We start from the raw sequence: 19,256 nt of genomic DNA, 5'->3' as shown, positions 1-19,256 counted from the left end.
CCTTTAATACAGTTCCTCACATTGTGGTGACACCCAACCACAACATTTTTGTTGTTACTTCATGACCATAATTTTGCTACTTATATGAATCATAATACAAATATCTGTTTTCTGATGGTCTTAGGCAACCCCTGTAAAAGGGTAATTTGACCCCTGACAAAGGGGTTGCATGCAACCCGCAAATTGAGAACCACTGATCTAGTGGTTTTGTTTTGTTGTTGTTGTTGTTGTTATGGGCTTTTATGGCTGTGTGTGAAGTACTCCAGTGTGCATGTCCCCACACCCAAACCACACATCACTGCCTCCCAGGTCAGCCCTTCCTCTGCTCCCAGTTCCCCAAGAATGAAGAACAAGGTAGTGGGGACTCTAATGGCTGCCTTCTTCCTTTGCCACTTGGCCAGATTTGCATCTACAGCTCCCACCCTGCAGGTACCATTTCAGAAGACATAGGCCATCTCCTGGCCAACATCAGCGCCGTGGCAGACTCACACCTCATTCTGAGTAACCATCAACCTCGGCACCACTGTCTGCTTCCCTTAGGGATTCTGGAGAGTGGTTTTAGAAGTAGAACTAGTAGTTAGTTGTCTATTGGATCTTCATCTGGTTAGATTTGGTTTAATCTGTTTGGACATGGATTAGTATAGTGTAATATGGTTGGATCTAGTTGGTTCTGGTATAATCTGCTAGAATCTGAGTTACTCTGTTATTTGGTTTGGTCTTCTTTAATCTGGTTGGATCTGGTTTGATCTAGTTGGATTGATTTAAACTTGTATACTATGCTTGGATCTGGTTTGTTCCAGTTTAATCTGGTTAGCTCTGGTTTGTTTCAGTTTAATCCAGTTGGATCTGGTAAGGTTTACTTTAATCTGGTTGGGTGTGGTTTAGTCTAATTTAATCTGACTAAATGCAGTTGGTTCTAGTGTATCTAGTTGGATCTGATTTTATATCCGGTTTATATTTGTTTGGGTCCAGTATATTGTGTTAGATCTCATTGGTTATGGTCTAATCAGATTAGATTTGGTTAGATCTGGTGTAATCTCATTGAATAACATTTGATCGTGTTTATCCTGGTTGGATATGTTTTTATTTGGCTGAGTTTTGTAGGAACCAGGGTAATCTGGTTGGAACTAGGTGGTCTGAAGTTATCTCTTTGGACAAATCCATCAAGCCCTAGTGTCTTGAGTCGGCACTGCCGTGTACCTCAGCACTACAGCCCTCTGGCCTGGGAAGGTCTTTGTGCCCATGTTCTTCCTCTCAGAAACACCTGGGCTGTGTCCATGGGCCAGGGCAGCAGCCTCTCCTTGGCCCCGTGGTCTGCCTGGCATTAGCTTCTCTTTCCGGGTGTGTTGGGTAGTGGTGTGGGTACAGTGAAGAGGCCCAGAGAAAAATGGAAACGTTTATTATCAGAGAGAGCTGGCATGGACCAGATCAGGGGAGTATGGGGGAGCCACAACAAAACTAAAAGAGAACTTCAAAAAGAAGGGCGAATCTCTGTTTGAGGAAAAGGAGCTCTGGATTGGTTCTGACAGAACACATGAGTTTGAACTGTCCAGACTAAGCCTCTTTGTATATGAAGCTCTTGCAGGTAGCACCTTTGCTCTTAGACAAGAGGCAGGAGCCAGCATTTCTTGCTGCTCACGTTGAGCCGCTAAGGGCCAGGACCAAGGTCCATGTTGGTCACTGACAAGCACCTGATGAAGAGGAACGGTCTCCTCCAAGTTTGTGTTTGAAAACGCTCTTGGTCTCAATTTTTCTAAAAGCTGTTACCCAGCAAGCTGAGCCCATGCAAGGGTTTGTTTCACTGTTGGTGTGAAAGGCTCAACACAGACAGAAACTACAGATGGTATGAAGACATGGGAAACAGATTAGGGGCAGAGAGAAGGAGGATGAGATGGCTGGGTGGAGCCCAGAGGCAGAGGGAGGTCAGCAAGATGGCTGCCATGCTGAACAAATCAAGGAAGATAAGGATAGGAGCTCGGGTGAGCCATGGAGGACATTACACAAAGTCAACAGTGTGCATCTCAGCTTTCCCTCTAAGGCAGTGGAACAGTGGTCAGGAACATTTGGGTCACATGTCCTATTCCTGTTTGGTCAGTGGTGGGAAGGGCAGGAAGGCCTGTCAAAGTGTGTCCCCATGTGTACGGCCATGTATGTGGCCCTCTAGCCCAGTGCCACTTTCCTGGAGACTGTCTGGTAGAAAACACCACGAAGCAGGGCCTGATAGTTGGGTACACGGAATAGGTGGCGCTCACCAAAGGCCACGTCATACTCCGCGGTCTTGCCGGTAACGAGCACACGGATGTGGGGCTCATTCACCTGGGGTCCCACTACCACCACAAAGATCTCAATGCCTGCACGCTGGGCCTCCTGCACAGCCTTCTCAATGGCCTCTGCTGTGGCCCCCTGTGAGTTGCCATCTGAAAACAGCAGGAGTCTCTTCTTGGTGGCCCCGGATGAGGCTTCCCGGTAGAAGCGAGTTACATAGCTCAGGGCATCGTTGACATCCGTGGCATCGTTGATGAAATCCATGCTGTCCACAGAGCTGGCCAGCACCGTGTAGTTCTGCATGAACTGAAGAGCTGCCCTCCCCGGCTGTTGCTGGCCTTGGCCACTATACTGGACCACGGCTACCCGCACGTCCTGGGAGGGATCCGTCCTGCCTGCTGACAGGAAGCGCTCAGCTAGGCGCTTGGCGAACACCTTGGTGGTTTCGAAGTTGTGACTGCCCACGCTGGCTGAGCTATCGAGCAGGATGGTGATGTCAGCCGGGGAGGAGAACGTGACTGTGGGGTAGAGATGGTGGCCTGAGACTGGATGAACTCCAGAGGGCTGGCCAGAGACCACCCAAATTTTCAGAGCTGCCAAGCCCCAGAGGAGAGGGCTCAGAGCTCTATGGTACCCTTAAAAAGCCCTGCCTTAGCTGGGCAGTGACAGCGCACGCCTTTAATCCCAGCACTAGGGAGGTAGAGGCAGGCAGATCTCTGTGAACTTGAGGGTCTGCAAGAGCTAGTTCCAGGACAGGCTCCAAAGCTACAGAGAAACCCTGTCTCCAAAAACCAAAACCAAACCAAACCAAACCAAAACAAAACAAAACAAAAGTCCTGCCTTTTCCACCCTGCCCTTCCCAATCCGTGCACTCACTTGGACAGGTATAATCCGGACACTTCTTATCTGTAAAGAGAAATCACACGAAGTGAGTGCCATGCCACCATGACCCTACGCACCATGCCCGCTCTGAGCCTCATAAGGGGAAAGGTGGTTTGCAGGTCAGGCACTGTGCCTTGCTGCTCACCAACTGCCCTCATGAATCTGCCACAAACTGTGTCCCTTAACCAAGTTGTCCACATCATGGAGTCAGACTCACACAAGGCCCACATACAGTGTGCCCATGGCACTGGGGGTAGAGACCTTGGCCCATGCAAATTGCATGAGAACACCTGCTCTCAAGTAGCTCTGCTGGGCCAGCGGTCACCCTGGGCAGTGCCACCCCAATCTGGTCACAGTCCTTGAGGTGACAGTGACAGGTGCATTCTGAGGGCTGTCACTAGCCCAAACAGTCCCAGAAAGCTGAGCAGACGTGTGTAGGACAGACCTTGGCACTGCCCACCCAGACCTCTGATCCCCAGCACCCACCTATGCAGATCTGGGCTGTGATGTTCTTCAGAAAGCCGTCATCTAGAAGCTCGGCATAGTTCTCCTTCACCAGGGAGATACCGGGCCGGCCTTGCGACAACAGGCCTTGGCAGGAAATGACGTTGAGCTGGTCGGAGCCCGCGACAAAGCCAAACACATCCTTGATGCCCACAGAAACGACCTGCAGAGGGCAGAGTGGCATGGGTCGGTCTGATCCTGTACTTTGGTTCCCCATGTTCGCAGGAGAGCCTGCTCAGCCACCGCAGCACTGTCCAACTGCCCACCTGAATATCTGGCCCACAAAGCACACTGAGGGGCGTGGTGTCCCGCTGAGTGTCAGAGCGCCCATCGGTGATGACCAGAGCGATTCGGTTGTTCTGAGTGGGTGGAAGCAGCCGATCCCGGGTGTACTGCAGCGCTTCTCCGGTAAACGTGCCACCAGCCATCCACTGCAGTTTCTTGACAGCTCTGTGCGAGAAGACAGGCCAAGGTCAAAGCCAGGGTCAGGGTCCCGGTTGGGCCAGGCCCACTGTAGGACCAGGGATGGGGCAGCGGGTCTTGGGAATCCTCTCACTCTTTGAAGTCCTGGGCGTTGCGGATGTTGGGGCTCCGCATGTCCACGTGTTCTTGCATCTGGTTGTGGCTGTACTGCACCACGCCCGCGTGTGACTGTCCTGGCTCAAACTGTAGGAATGACATCGTCGGGTCTGAAGCCCAGAACCTGTGTGTCCTGGAGTCCCAGCCTGGCAAGGGCCTCGAGACCCCTGCGTGCACTTCCACCCAGGGCTGTCCGTAACTACTCCTGCAGGTCCACACGGCTCTGTACATAGCCCTCCCAGCTTCTGTCCTGAAAGGATAAGCTCTGGACCCACTACCATGATTCTCTGCACCACATGGTGGTTATGCATGCATATAACTTCCATGGACACTAACGATGTGTTGTTTGACCTTGTTACAAGCTACTACCATCTCAACGTATACATAAATCAGTGTATCCAGTGGTGAGCCGGGAAGCCAAAGTGGAGGGGCTGAGCTCTCTGTTGGCCCTACCTGTGGTCCAAGGTTGGCTTGTACTCACCTTGACCAACTCATCCTTGCTCAGCCGGTCAATGACCTTGATGATGAAGTCCTTAGCAATCTCAAAGTTCTGCAGGCCAATGCTCTCGGAGCTGTCCAGCACGAAGAGGATGTCTATGGGGCCGCATGTGCACTCTAGGAGGGGGGACGGGCCAGTCCTTAGTGCCCTTCTCCAGGCTTCCCTCAGTACTCCATGGTCCCACCCCACTCCCATTGTGGATTATGAATCTTCTCCTGCATCTCCTAGTGAGCTAGACTTGCCGGTCTGGCCTTCATTGGCCAGACCCAACAGTTGCTACCCTTGCCCCTTCCTCCTCACTCTGTGGAAGAGTGGATGGGACAAGCCTGGAGGTCTGGTTCCTGCTCCAGCCTGTGGACGATTACTCAAAATGATAGGGAGACAAGACAGGGAGCATCAGTGTCCTGGGGAAGGCAGATGAGTGGGAGAGCAAGGTGGATGAACGCATGGCTGCTGCATTGCTAGCCCATCACACAGCCAGGGTGGGTCCACTTAACACTGTGCAGGAATTCCCGAGAGAGAAGAGACGCCACTCACCACAGCAGGCTGAGGAAAGAAAAGAAAGAGCCCTAAACAGAACAGCTCCAGACTACAGTGTGCCCTGTCCTGCTCTGCCTAGCTTCGCCTCGCTCTGGCCAGGCCCTCAGCTTGTCAGAGTCCCTGAAATCTCAGAGGATGGGTAGTCCAGCTGTGGTTCTCCCATGTGGGGGACCTGGCAATCTCAGTAGCACCTACACCCTGTTTGTCTGAGCCTCCCACTCTTGGAGACCCTTCGGGAACAGAATGCCGGGCCCCGTGGCTGGCAGGAACTTGTTGGCTCATTAAGAAAGTCACCCGGGCTCCAGATACTCACAGCACATTTTCATGATGATGTCCAAAATCTCGCACTCCTGGGAAGAGAAGTGAGAATATTAGTGTGGTTTAGGCTGAGGCCATTCCTGGTGGTCCCTGGGAACCCCCTGAGGGTTGGTTCTGTGCAGGGACTTCCCACAGCCTCGAGCATTCCTGGCTTAACAAAAGATAGGGTGCAATTCCTAGCACATAGCTGTCATGTATCCCCATGGCCATATGTCTTCCGCGGCTGTTCCGTGTCCCCTGTAGTCATCTGTGTGCCAGTGGTAGCCGTGCACCCCTGTGGTCTGAGTGCAAGACTCCAGGCCTCCTCCCCCAGCTACCCCCATCCATGAACAGTGCTTGCAAGCTCCAGGCTTCACTAATGTCCCCATCAAGGTCCAAGGCCATAGCGGTCGGCCCCCAGATGATTTGCAGATACCCTACTTACATCTGGGCCAGGTGGTCCCACGTGTCCTGGAGGTCCCTGTCAGAGCAAGAGCAGACAAAGTCTCTAAATGGGGAGCCTGTGCCCAAGGATTCTCGAACTGTATGTGTTCTAGGGACCTCAGTGTCCCCAACTGTCCTTGGGGCAATCCTGGTCCCTTGAATCTTTTGGCTTCCACCTCTCATTGCTATAGATGACCTTGCCTTGCCTCCACCCCTAACCCCTACAGCCACATCACCTACCTGGGGTCCTTCGGGGCCTCGGTACCCCTTTGCTCCTTTGACCCCACGGGGTGAAATGTCGTTGTTCTGGAAGGAAATGGCAAGGGATCAAGCAAGAGCAGCCATGTGCACCAGCTGCTCTGGCCCCTCAGAGTACATCTTCAGCCTCCCTGCTCCCCTGTTCTAGTGAACAAAGCCAGTAGGGTTCACAGTCTTGAAAGACCCCACCCCTCACCCACTTACATCCTCTCCCGGGTCTCCAACTTCACCCTCATCTCCCTTGAGGCCAGGGTAGCCTTTTGTGCCCTGCAGGAGACAAAATACATGGGTTAGTGGGACCTAGGATGTAGAGAGGGCAGAGAAGTAGATGTGACCTGGCTGGAGTGTCCCTGAAGTCAGTGATGTGACCCCAGACCCACACATGTGCATGCTGCCTGATGTCATGTGAGAAAATGAACACAGTGTGTTGATAGCACATAAGTGCTGTGTGAACACACATCTACAGCCTGACAGAGGCATGGTGGGGATACTCACGTTTATCCCAGGGGGGCCTCTGTTGCCTGGATACCCCTGTGAAGGAAGATAAGGGAGTTATACCAGGGTCGGGGAGGGGGGCCGAATGACAGCCAAGTCAGAGCTACAGGTTGATGGGCTTAGGGCTGGTGGAGGCCCAGGCCCAAATGCCTGGGCTAGCTGATGGCTCTGGTGTATCTCATCCACCCAGGTGGCCAGAAGCATTCCAAGGGGGACTTGGTTGGTGTGTAGGGAGGCCTATAGCACTCACAGGGAAGCCGGGGAAACCTTCTGTGCCATTTCCTGGTGGACCATCTTCACCCTGAGAGTAGAGAGAGCTGCTGTCATCACGTGAGATTGTGGCTAGATGCCTGGGGGGCGTCCAGGACAGCTGTGTCCCCAGCCAGGGAAAGCCCCCATCCCCAGGTCAACCCTCAATTGAACTTTTAAGCAAGAGGGTCTTGCCTGGGGCATCCTCATCCTTGAGAGCTGAATGTGGATGCCCCTCCCCCACCAGCACCTCTCCAAGGGACCAAATAAGGCAAGTCCCAGCTGCTAACCCAACAGTAGCCTGGTAGGGCTGTTCTCCCAAATACTCACCCTTTCACCCATCAGTCCTGGGTCTCCTGGGGGTCCAACGGGTCCTGGAGCTCCTCTGAGACCCTAAAGGAGTGGTATAAGTAATAGCCAGGTCATAGAAAATATGAGTTAGTAGCATAATATTCTCCCTGGGACCCAGTCTCTCCCAGGCCAAGAGAGGGAAGGCAAGATGCGGAAAGATGAGATGGGGGTATGGGAGATGCTGCAGGACTAGGGCTGTCCTCAGAGTGACACGCAGAGCTGGCCTTCTAGGTAAATAGCAGCGCAGAGTGGGCAAGTACTTACCTCAGGGCCTGGAGGACCCTCATCACCTCGGTATCCTTTAGGTCCAATTGGGCCAGCATCACCCTAGAGATTAAGACCCATGAGCTCAGCTCACTGTTCCCAGGCCACACTTGTTTTCCTTCCCTGAGAACTGAGAGTCCCAGACCATGGGATCCTATCTCATATGAAGAAATTAGACTCCTCCCACTGTCATCTAGGGCCCTGAACGCAGGGGCGGAGGACCCTCAGGGACTCATGATAAGTGGGGTCAGTAGTCAGCATGGGGTATGGTCAGGAGGGGTTCCCTGCAGGTTCCTCCTCTCCACTATCCATGTTGAAGCCTTCGCTGTAGGTCCCAGTGTGTGTGGATGTCTTCCTTTGCTCATGAACCCTCCATGGTTGTACCGGCCTGGGAGGGACCACTACCATGTGTAGTCTTTTCCTTCTAGACTTCTGACCAAATGGACACAAGGACAACTACAGATTCAACTACTGTATTCAGATACAGTTTGTTCTGAGATGCATGACCTATCTATCTGGTTCCTTCCTGAGGGCTCTGGGGACCATACCTGGTCTGGGGACCTAAAGCCCCAGTGTCTCTGGTCTGAGCTTGGCTGCACTGGCCCTGGCTCCCTGAACATGGGCCCTGAAAGATCTTACCATACCTTTACATCATGGAACCTCTTGTGTGTTAATCCTGCCAAACTCACCTCTATCCCGTCTGATACTCATGTCACCCAAGGATTCAAAGAGTTCTTCTCCATCCACTCTAAAGCCTAGGGACCCACTCTGTTCTCATGGCCAGTCTCCCTGCCTCTGTGGCTGAGTCTTTAACACCCCTCATGCCCACACTACCAGGCCCTGTGAACATAACAGATCAAGGCCAGAGATCTAGGGTCAATGGAATCTACAAGTGTCTGTGACCCACAGCCTCCAGTACATCCCTTGGTCTGTGTTGAGTGCTGACACACATCCATGACAGCTGAACCCAAGCTAGCTCTAAGCATGGGCACCATGAGTCTGCAGGAACACGCATTTGTAGGAGCTTCCCCCTCCATGCTGAGTCACTGGGAGCATTTTTTCAGAAGACCCGAATGGAACACTTAGCTTAGTATTGAGTAGTATGTGGGCCAACAAAGCTGTGAGGTGTCACTATTCCCTGCAATACATTAGGCTTCCTACCGGATCTCCAGGGATGCCGACGGGGCCTTCTCTTCCTTGGTCACCTTGTGGTCCAGCTTCACCCTGGGGAGAAATGAGCCCATGAATGCAGAGGTAGAGGCCACATGGGCACCACCAGCAATTTGCTCTAGGAGTGGCAAGTGATCTTGGTGGCCAGAGATTGAGGCACAATTGCAAGGATTGGAAGAGTCTGCTGAACTCCAAGCTGTAGACCACGGCTGGACCCAGATTCTTCTCCTCCAGATGGGCCCAACGAATGAGTGAGCCTCTGATGGGATATGGACTGATGCCCTGCCTTGGATATATCAGAGCCCTGGGCAGCTTCCATAGGAAGGCAGGAAAGCTGAGGCCTAGACACCAATAAGGCTGCATAGCTGGCCCTGTGAACTTACGCTCAGCTCTAGCCTCAGTGTGTCCCCTAGACAGCCCCAGGGCATGACTTACCGGGTCTCCCCTTGGGCCCCTCACACCAGGGGTCCCCCGAGGTCCTCTTTCACCAGGGCCACCCTGTGTGGAGAGAAGTAGATATGAGTCTATCTGTGATGCACTCCTGGGAAGGGTGGGAGCTTGAAGGCTGGGCCTAGTGATTTCCCCATTCCAGAGGTGGGCCTCTGTGTTCCTCAGGCTGCCTGCCTCCTCAGGACTCTCAAGTGACCCAAGGCCCTGCATGCATGGTGAAATCTAGAATGGCTAGGGTCTGGCTTCCTGTCTAGCCTAGGCTTACAGACAGAGCGCTAAGGACCTACAGAGGTCAGATCCAGGCCAGTCTACACAAGCCTTTCCTGATGATGATGAGGACAGTATGATACCATCCAATTGACTCACCCTCTCTCCAGGGGGTCCATCTGGGCCAGCGTTCCCCTAGGACAAGGAAGAACAGTACATGAGTCTGCGTACTAGGCTGGACTCAGCCTGCAAGTGAGGATGGAGGCTAGATCAAGATAGAGGTGCTTACCTCATCTCCAGCCTCTCCTTTCTCTCCGGGGGGACCAGGCTCTCCTGGATCTCCCTGGGGGAGGACAAGTTGAGAATGACCACAAGCTCCAGTGTCCACAAGGCTCATCCTATCCGATCCCATCACATGCCAGGTCATCTTACCTCATCTCCAGTTGGCCCCGAGCTTCCCGGTCTTCCAGCCTCACCATCCACTCCAGCTTCACCCTGGGGAAGATCAGAGATCTTGGTCGATGGGTTCAGACACTGGAAGCCACCTCAGGGCCTGGGCCCTGTGATGGTATGCTCTTACCTCAACCTCAGGTAACCCCCAACCTTAACTCTGTGTAGGGTTAAGACAGCCCCTTTAGGGGGCGGGGTTTGCCTCGGGCGAATGCCTGCCAATAAATGGGCGTGCGGAGAGGCGGCTTGGCCCCTTTTTCCTCCCTACCTCCTGTACTACGCTGGAACTTCGGTTCTGTAAGTTTATCATTAAAGTGGTAAATATTCTTTGATATCTGCCTTGCATTTATTTTGCGCGGATACATTCAACCGCTGCTTGATTCTCTAGCAAGCAGCAACTCTGGAAGAGTTCTGGCCTCCTAGGAACCTCACAATTCACCCACATCTGCATAGCACACCCTTGACCATGGAAGCCTTAAAACTCCTCAGGTCCAGACCTGAGATGCATGATGCTGAGACTTGGGTCCACCAATTGAGGTTTTATGGCGGGACTTCTCAGAGCCAGGCTTGTTCCCCTCACTGTGGGTCCCAGAAGGAATACTTGGCCTTAGTAGATGGTGAAGTCTCGACTCTCTGGGGCTGCCTGTCACCTACCTTCTCTCCTTTCAATCCAAAGGCACCAGCATCACCCTTGGGACCTGGGGGTCCTTGAATGCCCTGGTGGGAAGACGAATACGCAGGTCACAGCTAGCCAAGATCCCCCATGGGGCCCAGATAAGCGCCACCCTCAGACTGAGCAAATAAATCAAATGAATTCACATACAGCTCGGCCATTGGGCAGAGTAGGTGAATTCACATATAGCTTGGCCATTGGGTGGAGTCAGAATAGCAAGGGTTGGAACCAAATTTCAAAGAACCCATTATTCCAAAATATAGGAGGTAGAGGAAGTGACTTACATCGAATCCTGGAGAACCCTTGCAGCCTGGTAGTCCTGGGAACCCTGTCTCTCCCTGGGAGAAGGAAACAGTAAGATTGGAATGATTGAGTAGAGACTTGAACTCTGTTCATCCAAACCCCACTCAGGAAGGTCAAGAGCCCTCTGCACTTAAGGGGATCACTTTTCTCCTTTTCTGCGTCTCTCTCTCTCTCCCCCTCCTCTCCCCTCCCTTCCCTTCCTTCCCCTTCCCTTTCTAGGTAAGCTCTGTCTGATGGCGTGTTTGTCCTCCACCATGGAATCTGTGGTCCCACCTCGCCCCTGCATATCATTACACTACAATATTATGATTTTAAAAATGGCCGGGAAGGAGTCACACCATACAACAGAACTCACATAGGAGGTTTATTGGAAGGGGAGAGAGAAAGGGCAGAGAAGGGAGCAGAGACCAAATGTTGTAAAACCACAGGAGAGACCTTGGGGGGTGAGAGCCAGAGGCCTCATGGTGGGCGGGAGACAAGCACTCCATGGAAGCAGAGCTTACCTGAGGTGTTTATTGAGAGCAGGGTGAAGGGGAGGGAAGAGGAAATGAGAGAAAAGGAGAGGAAGAAGAAGAAGAGGCAAGGACTAGCCTTTCCTATGACCTGGGTCTTGGCATGAAAACATCACCTGACTCTCAGAATTTCCCAGGAAGCCCCACCATGGGAACTGCGCCTGCGTACTTGGGGCAGCCCCTGGCTTTGTCTCCTCCCATCTTAGATGGTATACCCCAGCCTCACAGCCTTCCCGCCTCATGATTACCTTCATGCCGTCTACCCCGTCGGTGCCACGCTTGCCTTTCTCACCCTGTGAGGCAGGGAGACAAAGGGAGGTTAGACAAAGGCCAGATGTGGCCAGCACTGGCCCAGGAACAGCATTTATGTCCTTGACCCGTCCGTACTCACCTTGTAGCCTTTCGGTCCTCGGGAGCCCTGTGGGAATAGGAAGAAGAGGGTGAGGGGCAGTCCCCTGGCTGGACCAGAGGGCAGCCCCCACTGCACCCTCACACGGCACCATCATCCCACTGCACCGCCCCACTGCACCGGCACACTGCACCGTCCCACTGCACCACCCCACTGCACCGTCACACGGCACCACCCCACTGCACCGTCCCACGGCACCGCCCCACTGCACCGTCACACTGCACCACCCCACTGCACCGTCACACGGCACCGCCCCACTGCACCGTCACACTGCACTGTCCCACGGCACCGCCCCACTGCACCGCCCCACTGCACCGCCCCACTGCACCCTCACACTGCACCGGCACACTGCACCGTCATCCTCCCAGTAGGAGGGAGGGAGGCACGCACAGTGTGGTGGGACCACTGTGAACACAACAGCATCCCACACACCCAAGAGATACAGAATTGTGGCAATCAGGGATGCAGGACAGAGTGGGAAGGAAGAGGACAGGGCCTGTATTCAGAGGGTCTCCAGGAACTGCCCACTGAGGCAAAGTGACATTTCCAGTCCTCTCTGATCCAGGTGGCCTGAGGTGGCGGCAGAACTCAGGGGACCTGTCCCTGGAGACCAGACACATACCCCCTGAGGCATAGAGGGTGGTGGGAGGGTCTGATTCCCATGCTTCCCCCTGACAGAAGCACCGGCTATCTCTCTGTGATGCTCATTGGTCAAGATAACAAAGCTGGCCCTTACTCACCTTTTCTCCGCGGCTCCCTTTTTCTCCCTATGAACCAAACAGAAAAGGAAGGGGTACGTTATTTTTGTACTGATCAGTTTGTACCTCGCTGCCAAGCCCTGATCCATTTCATTCAGGAGAGGTCACTGGGCATTAGGGACACGTACCTTCATACCCTGGTACCCGACTGGCCCAAGATCTCCGGGTCTTCCCTGGAACAGAAAAAGAGATAGTCAGACATCCCTGGATAGCAGGGGAAGGGACCACTCAGCCCACCTCACCCCTCACTACAACTAGAAAGACCCACATAGAATCTTGAACCCAGGCAGGCCCGGGACAGGGTGGGTAGGGAAGAAGACAGGGCCTCTGTGAGGCTCCCAAAGGGTCTCCCAAGATCTCATGGTAAGCTCCAGGAAAGAACCCAGAACACTCAGGCGGGAGGAGAAGGGGACAGAGTACCCAGAGGAGAGGGAGGGGATCCAGGTCACCATGAGGAGGGCTAGAAAGAAAGGGGAATTGCCAGGAGATTGATCATGGCCCAAAGCAGACTTGTTGGCCTGATCCCTGGGGCAGCCTTTCTTCCCCCAATGCTCAGGGCTGCTGTTCTAGAAGTTTCTATGGCTCAGATCCTCAGGCTCAGGCTTCTCAGCACTTGTCCCCACTGTCACGCAGACGGTAACCCATACTCACAGGGTCTCCAGCTTCTCCCTTCTCTCCGGGAAGACCTGGCTTTCCTCGTTCCCCCTGGAAGGCAAAGGAGATCAGCTCAAGGGGACCAGGTCAGGAGCCATGCCCATCTGTCCTGGAAAGCTGGGCAAGACCCCTTAGGCATGAGAAAGATCTACAGAGCGATTCCATCCAGGTTCCAGAGTTCTTCTGGCCATGATTCTGGGTCTGCCTGGGTTCTGGGAGTCTTCCCAGGTTCCTCAGACTGTGCCACCCTAGACTTGGGCCTAGACTTTGTCTCTGCCCACAAGTTCTCAAGACAGAGTAGGTGTGGTACTCTAGGCCTAGAGAAACAGGGAGACCCAGCAAGGAAGCATCCCTGGGGTGGGGTGGGGGGATATCTCAGCTTTGTGGGTGACGGCCATGTGGCAGGAGAGCCACCCTAGATCTGACCCCAGCATCTCCCATAGTGTTCATATTTGTCCCATGTGAGTCGCAGTAAGACTTGGACCCCCAGTTTCATTCCCAACTCCACCATAAGGTCTTTGATTTCAAGAATCGAGTCGATGCCAAACCAACTTTAAGCCTGAAGGCAGTCTTGGGGACCACACGGGGGAGACTCTGCATTTCCAACTCCCACACCCCAAACCACATTTAAGTGATGTCCAGTCTTTGTCCCTGGACAAAAGCACCTGCCCAGCCAGTGTCGGGTGTACAAGATTCCCAAAGAGGTGGGCGTAGAGCTAGGGCTCCCAGTGACTCTATCTCAAGAGAAGCAAGGCAATTTCAGCCACTCACCTCATACCCGGGGTCACCTCGGGGACCAGGAGGTCCTCTGGCAGCCTGAAAGAAACAAGAAACCTCTCTTCATCCTCAGACCCTAGACAAGGGTCAAGGGACCAGCAGGGAAAGTGGACCACACTTACCTGGCAGTCAAAGGTACAGCACTGTGGAAGAAAGGGATAGGAGATCAGTCAGAGTCCAAATGCAGGGGATGGATGCTCCAACAAGGACAGGGAAGGGCCCTGAGACACTCACTTCAACAGGGGGACACACTGGCAGGGCTAGGACCCACGTAAGACACAGGCCCTGACGTGGCTCAGGGGGGCACACTTACCACTTGTTCCACGTTATTTTTCTGAAATGGAAACCAAAGGGTGAGTTAGTCTCTCCTCTGGACCCAGGCTTTCTTCCCCCACCCCAAAGAGGTCAGCGCTCACAATCATTTCCACAATGGTGTCAATGGTCTGGCTGATAGTCTCTTCGGCATCAAGGCTATGCCCCCAGTCCGCCGCTGTGAAGTTGCGCCGGTATGTGTGGTCTGTGGCGATGATGCTTAGACGTGGCTCCTGGGCGCGTGGAGGAGGAGAGAATGAATGACCTCCGAAAGGCCATGCACCACCGGGAACTGGGTGATGGTTGTAGAGCCAAGCCTCAGGGGGTGGGGTCAGCCCCAAGTCTGCACCCCAAGGGTCATACCAGGGGCCCAGCAGGTGGGAGGGGTCTTGAAACAGACAGTCTGTGTGTACCCAAATATTAGCAGAGAAGACTCCAGTGACTCTGGGACCCAGATGGCAGGAGCCCAGAGGCCCTCCATCTTGTGTGTGGAGAGAGTAAAAGGAGGTGGGGTCTTACTAGGTGGTCAGGTGTGATGGCCACTGAGAACACTTTGATGCCCAGATGCTTGGCCTCGTTGACTGCATCTTCAAGGCCCCCACATGGTTCCTTGTAGCCCTCTAGGGGGTGTCCATCAGTCACTACGATCAGGTACTTGTTCTCCTTGAGGTGGGAGCCCCTGCAGAGGTGGGCAGCATGAGACCCCTCTCTAGGGCTCAGAGCCTGGGAACCTGAGCTGAGACTCTCAGAGCTGGTGATCAGAGGTACAGGAGAAGGACCTGAGGAAGCTCTGGACATGCTGTCTCCTGTCATCCAGGGACCAGGATTCCCCATTGATCGTGATTATAAAGGAGCAGGTCTTGTTACATGGCCACATCTTTGAGATGCACTGTCAGGGAAGGCACCGGTCCTTAGTGTGCACGCTGAGTGGGCGTCATCTCAGGATGCACTTGACCCCAAATCTCTGAGAACAAGAGAGCCAGGGGTGACCCTGGGCTACTGGGGGTGTGGAAGGCAACTGGCATAAGAGGTAGAGGGACTTACAGATCCCCTCAGATTGTTTCACCCTAAACAATGCAATGGCCTCTCTGAGCAAGAGGTCAGAGTAGGGTAGGGGGCCACACAGACATCGGGGCTTTTCCACACAACGTGCAAGTTTATTCTGTGGATCGCACGTGGCAGCCATGCCCTAGGCCATATCTCCAACTCAGCCACTAACCTTCTCACCTCATACAGCTACAGATGGGAGACAGGGCCTAGCACAGCCCGTACAATTTTATCACACATTGGTGTTAACGTGGAGGGGCCCAGTGGACCTCGGAATGGGGCTCAGCCCTGCAGCCTCACAATGCTGGGGTGTCTCAATGAAGCCGCAGAAGGGAAGAGGGGTGAGGGGCTGGTATTTCTCCCCTGAGCTGGCTGCACGGGGAAGGAGTAGAAGTCATAGCCACCTGTGACACCTCAATGCCTGGGTCATTGTGGGAAGGCATCGAGCCAGATGAGGAAAGGGCCTCAGACCCACACATGATGGGACGTGGAAGAAGCCATTCCGCCTGCCACTAAAGGACTTCAGGCGATGCCAAAGCTGTCCTGCAGTAACTGGCTGCTCTCTCCATCTCTCCCTACGTCACTATCTGCTTCTCTGTCACCTCTTTCTCTGGGTGGTGACCAGGGTCATTTAGTTCACTGGTTGAGACAGTGACTAGACACACGGATGGATGGAGATTGGGGGTATGGCCCTATAGTCCCTGGCAAGGTGAAAAGGTTTGTGGCTACAGGCACATTGCCCCCTGAGGTAGAGTTTCTAGACCCCAGCCCAGCCTTTGATGGGTAATGGGTAGCCTGGCAGCGGTTCACCTGGCCATGAAAAAAATGGGTCAAGGAGGCCCTGTAGCACACAGGTTAAGAAGGTCTATGTCTGAAGTCACCAGAGACCATCCTGGTTGATAGAGTTAGACATGACAGGCCTGGATTGGGCCCTTGTGAATGGCCCGGATTGGGCCCTTGTGAATGGCCCGGATTGGCCCTTGTGAATGGCCCGGATTGTCCCTTGTGAACGGCCCTGCACCACTCACCCTATGAGCAGCTCCTCCAGCCCCTTCTTAATGGCGCAGTCCGTGTAGGTGCCTTTGCCGAAGTACTTGACCGCATCCACGCTAGCCTTGAGCTCATCGCGGCCACTGGGCATGCGTGTGAGCCCTCGGATGATCTCCACTTCATCGCTGTAGTGCAGGGCACCCGCATTCCAAACCAGGTTACGGTCACACCGGTAGTACCTGAGAGTCACAGGTAGGACGAGGTGAGGGGGCTTCACTCTAACCTGCACGAAGGGACTTGCTGTCCCACCCAAGGGTGATCTCACGGATAATCAGGCTGCTCAGGGTCCACACAATGGGCATGGCTGGACAAACCAACCTAGGTCTCAACTGAGCTATAAACATGACCCCAGCTGGGGCCACAGACCCCCATGTACTGCAGAGGGTTGGGTGAGGACATAAGCAGGCACAGGCTAGTTCTAAATAGGACAGGTGGGTTTCTGAAGTGGGTTCAAGTTGCTTCCACCTTGTTGGCCACACAGCTCTCCAAGGCCTGCTATGGTGGCCCATGCAGGACATCAGGAGACAGGGTAACCAAGGCCTCTGGAGTAAAATATAATTCCATCCATATCATAGGATATCCATATCATGGATGCTGAGTAAAGGGACCGAGGCCACCTCACTGCCTTCTACATTAGGACCTCCCTTTTTCTTTCTAGGGCCTCAGATTTGTTCATTAAGTTCATGTTCTAGAACTCCACAGTCCCTGAGGTGGCAGCCCTGGGGGTAAATGGTTCGCTCCAGCATTCCAGAGCCACAGTCTCTACGGGCAGGGCCCTGGGCCCTGGCTGGGTAGCTAGTAAGGCTGAAGATCACACTGTCAGAGTTCCCATCCTCACACTGACTGACCACTGTGCAGGGACCCTGCTATGGGGAGAGGCTCATTACCTACATTACCTACATTACCTCAGGACCTGCCCTAGCCACACCCTCTGTCCTCAGGGTCCCACTGAGGAGGGAGTGAGAAAGGGGGTACATGAAGCATGCTGTATCCCACGCACCCCTACTCGCAGCCTGTATTGAGGACACTGGGGATTTAGGCAGACACTCTGAAGTCCATGTGGATCAGGTGGGGTCCAGCTGCATGCAGGACTCCAGGCATGAGGCATAAGTATTTATCTGACTGACTCTCCAAACTCCTGTCTGTGTTTGGAGTGTTGAGAGGCCACATCTCTACACTCAGTATTGTCTCCTCAGTCCTGCCAGCGAGGTAATTCCTCCCCACTGTCCCATCTCACACTCGGTCAGCCTCCCTCCTGCTCCACCGCTCCCCCACCCAGCTGCACCACACAGGATGGAGTCCTGAAGAGGGAAGTTAAGGCTCAGCTCTGCATGCAGGTCCACCCCCTCCCCAAGCCCATACAGGATAGGCCAAGGCAAGTTCATGCTACCTGTCTCTCAGGTTGTCTATGAAGCGCTTGGTGAAGGACTTCACCTTGTCCACCAGGGCCCCATAGGGTTTCAGCCTCAAGGCCACACTTTCCGACGTGTCCAGCACGAAGAATAGATCCACAGGGCAGTCTGAGCCAGGGAAGGTCCCATAAGGTCATTCAGCCATGCCTTGAGCCCCGCTGGGAGCACCAGACCCCCTTCACACATCCCCATTCAGGCCAGAGGCTCCCTGAGACACCATCCCTTCTTAGCAGTAGAGCCTGGGCAGGTGATGGCGGCCCACCAGCCACCTGCCTAGTAGGCGACACCCAGCAGGGTCCGAAGGACACCCAAGGTGTCCTGTCCCTTGAACGGAGCCTCACTCAGAGTGGCCTTGGCCAGTCACAGAGGGCAGAGACTGCCTGGAAGAACTGGATTATTTCTCATTTGGTTCTCAGGTTCAACTCAAAGCCATGACCTCACGCTCAGGTATGAGGGGACAGGTCATCTATCTGGCTGTCAGGCAAAGAGAGATAGCAGTTCTGAGGCCTTCAACAGTCATTCACCCAGGACAGAAAACAGACCAGGCGTGGTAGCCACAGGCTCTTCTTCATTGGTAGGTCCCCCTGGAGTCTCCAGTTCTGTCATCTCCCTAGCATGGAGAGACTTGAGGTGACAGGACTCCAGGACCTTGTGGGTGCAGTATTCCAGCTGCTTCAAGATGGGGGCTGAGTGGAATGCAGGCTTGGACAAGGGACAAGGCCCCTTCTCGGTGGCTCTCCACAGGATTAAGACAAAATGGGACTAGTGACAGTACCCAGGTTGTAGGGGTGGGGGGGGGGAGGTGAGCCTTGAGTTTATCTACTTCCAGGCAGTCAGGCAGCTAAACACAGTGCTCGGGAGTGCAGTAAGCTCACTCACCTTGGAAGGCAATAGCCTTGGGGCCCTGGATGTCCTGTGCGGCCACCCAGCAGGCCTGTAGCAGCAGGGGCAGCAGAGCGTGGGCCAGCCTCATGTTTCTGGCTGGCCTGCGGGTCCCCATCAAGTGCGGGCCAGGGTCAGGGTGGGCGCTGGTAAGGGCAGAGTAAAAGGATGTCTCCGCTAGCTGCAGTTAGAGACCAGGGCTGTTGGGAGCCAGTGAGGGTGGAGGGAGGGAGGTGCAAAGAGGGGAGGGATCAGGAGAGGAGGGGGAGAGGAAGGGGAGGGCCTCAGAGCTGAGTGAGTCACAGCTTCTTCGGGTCTCTGGAACCTTGAAAAAAAAAAACCTCTCCTCAAGGGTTTTATGAACAGAGATATTCCTGGGCTGTGGAATTCCAGTGACCACAGCGTGTGGGGTGTTTCCTCGTCCATAGTCGACTACCCTGTGTAAAGAAGAATAAAATATAGTGTGTACAGAATATGTGATCCCGAAAGAAGTTCGGGAAATATTTCTGACAGTTTCATTCCAAATACTGCCTGTGGGACTGACCAACCCAGTTTACGGGTGT

General features: G+C 54.0%; 1 protein-coding gene across 1 annotated transcript; it reads right to left on the bottom strand.

The window, feature by feature from the left end:
* Positions 1-1,383: 1,383 nt before the first annotated feature.
* Positions 1,384-18,880, bottom strand: Col6a1 (collagen type VI alpha 1 chain). The gene is made up of 35 exons (XM_041635042.1): positions 18,691-18,880; positions 17,790-17,919; positions 16,378-16,578; positions 14,822-14,981; positions 14,407-14,535; positions 14,304-14,324; positions 14,113-14,133; positions 13,985-14,029; positions 13,211-13,264; positions 12,688-12,732; positions 12,542-12,568; positions 11,784-11,810; positions 11,641-11,685; positions 10,862-10,915; positions 10,559-10,621; positions 9,887-9,949; positions 9,744-9,797; positions 9,614-9,649; positions 9,233-9,295; positions 8,789-8,851; positions 7,628-7,690; positions 7,343-7,405; positions 7,014-7,064; positions 6,764-6,799; positions 6,473-6,535; positions 6,251-6,316; positions 6,012-6,047; positions 5,583-5,619; positions 5,267-5,275; positions 4,712-4,845; positions 4,208-4,317; positions 3,918-4,101; positions 3,634-3,814; positions 3,142-3,171; positions 1,384-2,783 (listed from the first exon to the last, which is right to left on the bottom strand). Exons 1-35 carry the CDS (start codon positions 18,809-18,811, stop codon positions 2,161-2,163), a joined length of 3,108 nt encoding a protein of 1,035 aa, XP_041490976.1. The 5' UTR covers positions 18,812-18,880; the 3' UTR covers positions 1,384-2,160.
* Positions 18,881-19,256: the final 376 nt, after the last annotated feature.

Source organism: Microtus oregoni, unplaced genomic scaffold, assembly GCF_018167655.1.
Source record: "Microtus oregoni isolate MIOR12 unplaced genomic scaffold, Mior012 000046F_ref0000063, whole genome shotgun sequence".
NCBI lineage: Eukaryota > Metazoa > Chordata > Mammalia > Rodentia > Cricetidae > Microtus > Microtus oregoni.
The sequence above is the reverse complement of the archived record's forward strand: the minus strand, read 5'-3'. Positions and strand labels throughout refer to the sequence as shown.

Coding starts and splice junctions, on each gene's coding strand:
- Col6a1 (XM_041635042.1), bottom strand. CDS start 18,811: ATGGGGACCCGCAGGCCAGCCAGAAACATGAGGCTGGCCCACGCTCTG. Junction 6,048..6,250: donor GAGGCCCCGAAGGACCCCAG/GTAGGTGATGTG, acceptor TTGCTCTGACAG/GGACCTCCAGGACACGTGGG. Junction 4,318..4,711: donor GCAAGGATGAGTTGGTCAAG/GTGAGTACAAGC, acceptor TCATTCCTACAG/TTTGAGCCAGGACAGTCACA.